This window comes from Chaetura pelagica, unplaced genomic scaffold (genome assembly GCF_000747805.2).
Source record: "Chaetura pelagica isolate M959 unplaced genomic scaffold, ChaPel_1.0 scaffold124, whole genome shotgun sequence".
In the NCBI taxonomy this organism is placed as follows: domain Eukaryota; kingdom Metazoa; phylum Chordata; class Aves; order Apodiformes; family Apodidae; genus Chaetura; species Chaetura pelagica.
In genome coordinates, this window is record NW_009952891.1 from 547,834 (window position 1) to 555,883 (window position 8,050).

The following is an 8,050-nucleotide window of genomic DNA, read 5'->3' on the forward strand; positions in this document are numbered from 1 at the left end:
CTCTGCCTGTTGTCTCTTTTGCAGACCCTGGTGATCAAAGTCTGTGGGGTGATCCTCTCAGTGGTCGGTGGCCTGGCCGTTGGGAAGGTGATGTGCACCAAGTGCTCCCCAGCACACCCCTGCCATCCTGCTGCCCTCGGCTGCCAGAGGTGCCATAGCCTGTCACTGGCCTTCTGCTGGGAACAGGGCTCTGGTGGCCCCGTGGTGACCCCTCAGTTTGACTCCCTGGGCTGCTGGCCAGGCTTGGGGGAACCCCCAGGGTATGTGGTGCGACCGAGCTGGCCCCTGTGTGGCTCAGCTGAGGGCAGGAGAGCAGCCTGAGTCCGTCGGTGGTTGTCCCTGCAGATGTTGGATGGGGAAGAGCTGGGTGCCCTGTTGGGACCCTTCTTGTTTGCTGGGGGCAAGGGAGGCCCCTGTCACCCCTGCTGTTGGGAACAGGAGGTGGCCATGACAGCCACTTGCTAGAATGAGGATTTAAGGGGAGGAGATAGCAAGGTCTGTCTTTCCCAGAGGGAAATCCTCCTGGCCAGCTTCTTCAGGGCTGCAACCTGGTGAGCCAGCATTCAGCCATCCCTGCCTGTCTCTGGGGTTCTTCCTCCTCTGCTCTGACTCCCCTCTCCTGCCCACAGGAAGGCCCCATGATTCACTCTGGAGCAGTGATTGCTGCTGGGATCTCCCAGGGAAGATCCACCTCCCTGAAGCGAGACTTCAAGGTGGGTGTTGAGGCCCTGAAGCCCAAACTGGGCTGTCCCTCCGGGTCACCCTGGTGGCTTGGGCTCATCCCTGGCACAGTCTGTGACTCCCCTAAACTGGCCTTTGCCTTTGGTGTTCCAGATCTTCGAGTACTTCCGCAGGGACACGGAGAAGAGGGACTTTGTCTCGGCGGGAGCTGCTGCGGGTGTCTCGGCTGCCTTTGGTGCCCCCGTGGGTGTGTGTCTCAGCTCTCTGATGTTGAGCAGTGTCTGCACACAGGTCACCTCCTCGGGAGGTTGCTCCCAGCTGCCAGGGTCTGCTTGGGGCACTGCAGGAGCCTTCCCACAAAGTGCCCAGCCCTGCTCCGAGCTGTCCTGCCGTGCGGGTCTTGGGAACAGGGGAGGTTCATCTGTGCCACGTTCCGGGTGGTGCCTCCCTGGGGTGGAGTGGGGCAGGGGAGGGGCTTCAATGCCATCAGAACATCTCTGGTAGCTGGGTGGGCTTGGCTGCTCCCTTCACTGGAGGCTGTGAGGTGCAGAGCAGTGTGGGGCACATGTGCTGGGATGAATTTGGGTGCCTTGGCTGCTGCTGCAAACCAAGGGTCCATGTCACGTGTCCTCTGTGAAGGTGTTTGTGTTTTGCATTTGCAGGGGGTGTCCTCTTCAGCTTGGAGGAAGGGGCTTCCTTCTGGAACCAGTTCCTGACCTGGAGAATTGTAAGTACTGGAAAGCAGGAGCTCCCATCTCCAGTGGGGGGCATTGCCTTTCCTGATGCCCCACAGCCCCACGTGTGGGACACGTCCCAGGGAACAGCATCCCAGCTCCACCCTGCTGTGCCCTGGTCCTCAGGGGCTGAGTTTGGGCCTGGCTCAGCTCCATCTTGCTGCCAGCCCCTTTCCAAGGGAGCTGCCATGGGTTGTGCCCCAGGGCAACAGAGAGGCCAGAGGAGGAGCAAGTCCCTGGTCAGTGTAAGCTGCCCAGAGTGCAGCCCCAGGGGAGGTGGCCTCTTGTTCCCACCACACTGTGGGTACCAAGCTCTGCTCAGGGGGATGTTTGGGGTAATGCTGGGGGCATGTGGTGAGGTTGGAGGCATCTGGCAGTGACTCAGGGCTGCATCTCCTTCCAGTTCTTTGCCTCCATGATCTCTACGTTCACTCTGAACTCTGTCCTGAGTGTTTACCATGGCAATGCTTGGGATCTCTCCAGCCCTGGGCTCATCAACTTTGGCAGGTTTGATAACGAGGTATGACAGGGTATTCCCCATGCAGAGCTTTGTTGGGGGGTTAGAAGCAGCCCATGGCAGCTTGGGACCACCAGTCTGTCTTATAGTTCACCCAACAGCCATGTCCCAGCTGCACCAACCCCAGCAAAAGGCTTTTCTGCAGCCACTGGTGGGGCTGGGGCTGTGAGGTGTCCAGGGGAGACTTTGGGGCAGCTCTGGGAGTCCCAGGCTGGTGCTGTCCCAGCAAACAGGGACAAGCTGCAGGGCTGCTGATGGGCCAGAAGATCTGAAACCCGTGTCTTGCTTTCTTGCAGAAAATGGGATACACCATCCAGGAAATTCCTATCTTCATCTTTATGGGAGTGGTTGGTAAGTGAGTGCTGCTCTTTCCATTTGACCAGTCTGAATAATTTCCTCTGTTGTCCCCCTGGGTCTAAAAAGCTTTGGAATCTGGTTGCCTGAGGAGAATGGGAAATCCATTAAGCTCTGGAGCAGAGGCTGCTTGTGGGGCTTACATGGGAGGGGGGAGAACTGGGTCCTGGCCCAACCCTCACCTTGTAGCAAAGGAGACCCCTTCACCCATGTCCTGCAGAGTTGTTGAGGGGGGGGTCAGTGCATCTCAGCCTTGGGCAGCCCTTTGCTTTGGAGTGAACCACCCTTGTCCCTGTGGACTTGGCCTGTCCCTCACCTGCCCAGTGCCAGGGCTGTGACACTGGCCCCCAGCCACCCTGCTGCTGGTGCTGAGCTCCTCTCAGTGTCCTGGGCAGCCCTGGGAGGGTCTGACACCTGCACACTGAGCTGCTCCTCTTTTGCATTGGCAGGAGGGATCCTGGGGGCCCTGTTCAATGCCCTCAATTACTGGCTGACGATGTTCCGGATCAGGTAAGAGCTGGTGGGTGGCTCGGGGGGTGGGCATGGCTTGGCTGCCACCTTCTGTGCCCTCTCAGAGCTCCATCCCCAGCCAGGGCAAGGCTGTCATCTCACACACAAGGTGAGCAGCAGCAGCAGCCCACAGGAGCTGGGAGGCAAAGATGCTGCCAGGCTGGGAGCTGCAGCTTCCCACTGCTGCTCTGACCCTGCCAAGAACTTCCCTCCCCTGGCTTGAGGGGGCTCAGAGAAGTACAAACTCCGTGCAGACCTGACTGTTTTGTGCTTCAGAGAGGAACAAGAGCTGCTAAAGCCATCTGAGCCCAGTTTGGCAAAGCCAGTGTTTTTCACTGGGTTTTCAAACCCCAGGACCAGCCTCGTGGCCTCAGGGAGGGATGTTCTGTGGCAGCAGAGTGGTGAGGGGCCTGCAGGAACTTCCAGGGCTCCTCTCAAACCTTCACAAGCCTCAGGCTTCTGGGCTTGGCTCTGCACTGTCCCCCCCAGCCAGACCACACCAGCCTTTCCCTGGGAGCTGTGCCTGGCTCTATGCAGGGAAGGTGGGCAGGTGCACTGGAGCTGGGTGAGAAAAGCTGCTCCTGCTGCTGCCTTCCTGCTCCAGGTCCTTATGGTGGCTCTGCCAGAGGACAGAGCACAGGACAGCCTGGCAGGGTCTGGGGAGAGGGAGCAGAGGCAGCCAACCTGTGCCTGTGCCTGATGTGATGTGCCAAGCCAGGCTGGGGGTGATCCTGCCTGCACCCCTGGGTGTCACCCCTGCTCTGCTCCCTCCACAGGTACATCCACCGGCCCTGCCTGCAGGTGGTGGAGGCCATGCTGGTGGCAGCAGTGACAGCAACCGTGGGCTTTGTCATGATTTACTGCTCGAGGGACTGCCAGCCCATGCAGGGCAGCACAGTGGCCTATCCCCTGCAGGTAGGAAATGCTGGATATGGCCCCCAGGGTGGAGGAAAAAGCAGGGAGATGAGACCCTGCTGGGCTTTGTGACCCTGGACACCACAGTCAGTGTCCTCTGCCACGGAGCTGGAGACCCAGGCGTGGTGTGGCAGTGCTTGCTGCCCAGAGCTGCCTCCTCCTGCCACGTGTCCCCCTGGGCCTGGCAGCCTTCCCCACCCCAGGGCAGCCCAGACCTGCCATGTCTAACTCTCTTTTCTTCCCCCTCAGCTTTTCTGTGCTGATGGAGAGTACAACTCCATGGCCACTGCCTTCTTCAACACACCTGAGAAGAGCGTTGTCAACCTGTTCCATGACCCTCCAGGTCTGTGTGCCAGCAGGTGAACGTGAGCAGGGCTGGTGTGGGGTGGCCAGTCTGTTCCCTGGCCACTTGTGTTGGGACAAGGCAGGGGATGCCCAGGAGGGCAGGACAGGATCCAGCAAAGCCCTGTGCCTGCTCCTTTCCTGCAGTGGTGGAAGGAGGAGGGGTGGGTTCTGTGCCTTGTGGCACCTACAAGCTCAGCCAAAGGGCTGTGATCTCAGGAACTTGTGGGTGAGGGGCTGGTTTTGTTTGTGCATGTTTGCAAGCTCCTCTGAGGTGTGTGGGGGCATGTCTGACCCTTGCTGGCTGTCTGAAGTCCATCCTGGAAATGTCCCTGCCTGTTTTCTTAATTAGCAGGGCCTCTTGCCCCAGAATGACTTTACCTTCTGGGCAGGTTGTGGAAGTGGATTTGGAATTGCTTGAGAATTGCAGTCTGGCTCCCACGTTTCAGTTCCTGTCTCCCTTGGACCTCATGTAACACCAGTTTGCCCTCTACCTGCTGCTCTGGGTTTCATGCCCAGCCTCACATGGGCAGGGAGCAGACAGCTCCAAATTTCCAGACCTCAGCCCAAAGAGTGCAGCTTGGCCACCTCAAGCCAAGTGATGACCATCCTGTGTCTTGGGGCCATTCCCTGCACTGCTGGGTCCTCCCTGGCTCAGGGCTTTGGTCCATTGACCTCTCTGTGAAAGAAAGGTTGCCAAGTACTTGTTTAAACTGGACTGAGCTGCCCAGAAGTCCTAAAATAGCAGCAGGCTGAGTCCTGGGGACAGCAGGGTCTTGCTGTGGTGGCACAGCCTGTGCAGTGGGACAGCCACAGGAGCTGTGGGACAGGAGGGGGTTTGCAGAACCTGCTGTGTTTGATCCTGAAGCTGGCAGTAGGACCTCTGCCAGCTCAGCAGTGCTGTGTCCTCCTGACCTAGTCCTCCCACACTGGTGGGTCCCCTGGGGCTTTGTGAAGTGGGTCAGGCTGCCTGGTGGGAGCCTGGGAACTGTAGGGCTGGGAGGGGACACGTCACAGGCCATGAGATGGAGGAAAGGCAGGACTTGGTGGGATGGGAGGGCTTGGGGTGGCTCTGGCTGGCTGGTGGGGCCTTGAGGTGGCACAAACAACCTAAAGAGCTGGTTTGAAAGGCTGGTGCTGCCAGGGTGGGAGGTGCATCCAACGAGAGGGGCTTGGACTGCTGGGAGAGTGTCCTGGGGCTGCTGCTGTCTGTTCCCCCCTGCTCACAGCCCATCACGCTGTCTTCTGGGCTGCAGGACCAGCACTCACTGCATTCTCTCTCTACCTCAGGTTCCTACAACCCCATGACCCTGGGGATGTTCACACTGATGTATTTCTTCCTGGCCTGCTGGACCTACGGCCTCACGGTGTCCGCCGGGGTCTTCATCCCCTCCCTGCTGATCGGCGCTGCCTGGGGGAGGCTCTTTGGCATCTCCCTGTCCTACCTGACCAATGCCTCAGTGAGTCCTTGCTGGGGATGGGTGCTGGGTAGGGGGGGTTTGTGGCACCCAGCCCTCCTCCCATGGCCCTGGGCAGGCTGTAGGGGCAGGCAGCTGGCATGGAGACGTGTGGAGTGGGCTGGCTCCTCACTAGATGTCTTCCTGAGCTGGGTCTGGGCTTTCCCATGTCCTAATGGAGCCCTGCCAGAGCAGCGCAGGCACCCTCAGGTGTTTGTCCCCACTTTGGAGAGGGGTTTGGGGGCCAGGGCACTGCTCACTACTGCTGGATGCCCTGGAGCCAACAGCTGCCTCAGCCACTTCTCTCTCCCATGCTCAGATCTGGGCTGACCCCGGAAAGTACGCCCTGATGGGAGCTGCTGCCCAGCTAGGTGAGTTCCCCACAGGCACTGTGGACACCTCCTGCTTGTGCTGGGGGGAAGGTGGTGTAGGAAAACGTGGTCCATGCTTCCCTGGTGCAGCTCCTTCCCCAGCCTGGCTCTCAGCTTCCTGATGGCACTGCCAGGCACAGGCAGTGCTGGGGCAGCTGAGGATGGACTCATCCAGGGCAGTCCTGCCTGTGTGGGCAGTCATGGAGCACCATGGCAGAGACCTGGGGGGTCTCAGGTGCTTTGCTATCCCCTCACCCTATGTTTCCCTGCCCCCCTAAGCCCCCACACCTCTCGGGTACCCCTTGTAGGTGGCATTGTGAGGATGACACTGAGTCTCACAGTCATCATGATGGAGGCAACAGGCAACGTCACCTATGGGTTCCCCATCATGCTGGTGCTGATGACAGCAAAGATTGTGGGAGACTACTTTGTGGAGGTGAGGGCTGGGGTGCTAACTGGGAGGCTGGGGGGTGCTGGGAAGGTGCAGGGGCCAGGACAAGGATGTGCTCCCTCTTGGAGGGGAGCTGCTGCCTGGCTGTACCTCCCCAGCATCTCACCAGGCTTCCCCTGTTGGGCTTGGCTGTCCTTGCAGGGGCTCTATGACATGCACATCCAGCTGCAGAGTGTGCCCTTCCTTCACTGGGAGGCCCCGGTGACATCCCACTCCCTCACAGCCAGGTAGGTGGGCTGGGGGACATTTGACACTCCCAAGGTGGCAACTTTTGGATCGTGCTGTTGGTTTGAGCTGGAAACGGAGGTGGTGATGTGTTTCATCCCCAGTGCCACCAGCACGGCCCCTCCCCCCATGAGGAAGCCCCTGAGTCCCCAGTGGGTTACAGGGATAGAGGAGGGAAGAATTTGGGGCTAGGGGGCTGTGTTTCACACCCAGCCTTCCAGAAGTGTGACCAGCAGGTCAAGGGAGGTGATTCTTCCCCTCTGTTCTCATGAAACACCCCCCTCCCCCCCGCCCCCCGCAGAGCTGGGTCCAGTTCTGGAGTCCCCAGCACAGGAAGGACATTGAGCTGTTGAAGTGAGTCCAGAGAAGGTCAGGAAGATGATCCAAGGGCTGGAGCAGCTCTGCTCTGGAGCCAGGCTGGGAGAGTTGGGGTGTTCAGCCTGGAGAAGAGAAGGCTCCAGGGAGACCTTAGAGAACCTTCCAGTGCCTGAAGGGGCTCCAGGAAAGCTGGGGAGGGACTTGGGACAAGGGCAGGGAGGGAGAGGACATGGGGGAAGGGATCAAAACTGGCAGAGGGGAGATTGAGGTTGGACATGAGGAGGAAATTCTTTGTTGTGAGGGTGGTGAGAGCCTGGCCCAGGTTGCCCAGGGAAGCTGTGGCTGCCCCATCTCTGGCAGTGTTGAAGGGCAGGTTGGATGGGGCTTGGAGCAACCTGGTCTGGTGGGAGGTGGCTTGGAAATGGATGCTCTTTAAGGTCCTTCCCAACCCAAACCAGTCTGTGATTCCATGGTTCCCCACAGGGAGGTCATGAGCACTCCTGTCACCTGCCTGCGGAGGATCGAGCGCGTGGGCACCGTTGTGGACATCCTGAGTGACACCTCCTCCAACCACAATGGCTTCCCGGTGGTGGAGAGCAACCCTGATGCCACTCAGGTGGGCTTGGGCACTGCTTGCCAGGGGTTGCAGCAGAGGGGGCTGCCACGGGACCCTCTCCCTTGCCCTCCAGCCCCATCTCACGTGTGCTGCTCTGTTGCAGGTGGCAGGACTGCGGGGCTTGATCCTGCGTTCCCAGCTCATCGTCCTGCCGAAGCACAAGGTGGGTGAGGCTGCCTGGAGACAGTTTGGGCTGCCCATGCCCTTGTCCCGTGGTGGCCTGAGGCCCCTTGCTGCCTGCCTTGCTCAGGAGGGTCCCTGTTCATCTCCCTCAGCTCAAAGGAGGAGACACTGGGGGTTGTCGTGCCATGCTGGGGTCATCCCAGCATCACCCTGTACCCCGTTGGGCTCACACCCCCCAAGTGAACGGGAAACGGGCTGTTCTTCTGCAGAGGGTCCACCTGCCTTGTGCTCCTGCCCTCTTCCTTCCCCTGGCCCCTGCTGCCTGTTGGTGCTGTGGGATGGTCCCTGATGGCCTCTCTGTCTCTCCTCCCAAGGTGTTTGTGGAAAGGGCCAACCTGAGCCTGGTGCAGCGGCGGCTGAAGCTGAAGGATTTCAG

General features: G+C 59.8%; 1 protein-coding gene across 1 annotated transcript in view; it reads left to right on the forward strand.

Annotated features, from left to right (window-relative positions):
• CLCN7 (chloride channel, voltage-sensitive 7) overlaps positions 1 to 8,050 on the forward strand; it is a 16,336-nt gene that overhangs the window by 7,385 nt on the left and 901 nt on the right. Inside the window, exons 10-24 of the mRNA XM_009995515.1 lie at positions 630 to 713; positions 835 to 928; positions 1,344 to 1,408; positions 1,819 to 1,935; positions 2,229 to 2,283; positions 2,736 to 2,796; positions 3,573 to 3,711; positions 3,961 to 4,054; positions 5,344 to 5,513; positions 5,830 to 5,881; positions 6,190 to 6,317; positions 6,474 to 6,559; positions 7,359 to 7,491; positions 7,595 to 7,654; positions 7,989 to 8,032. Coding sequence (XP_009993817.1) covers positions 630 to 713; positions 835 to 928; positions 1,344 to 1,408; positions 1,819 to 1,935; positions 2,229 to 2,283; positions 2,736 to 2,796; positions 3,573 to 3,711; positions 3,961 to 4,054; positions 5,344 to 5,513; positions 5,830 to 5,881; positions 6,190 to 6,317; positions 6,474 to 6,559; positions 7,359 to 7,491; positions 7,595 to 7,654; positions 7,989 to 8,032 — 1,382 coding nt within the window. The remainder of the gene's footprint in view (positions 1 to 629; positions 714 to 834; positions 929 to 1,343; positions 1,409 to 1,818; positions 1,936 to 2,228; positions 2,284 to 2,735; positions 2,797 to 3,572; positions 3,712 to 3,960; positions 4,055 to 5,343; positions 5,514 to 5,829; positions 5,882 to 6,189; positions 6,318 to 6,473; positions 6,560 to 7,358; positions 7,492 to 7,594; positions 7,655 to 7,988; positions 8,033 to 8,050) is intronic.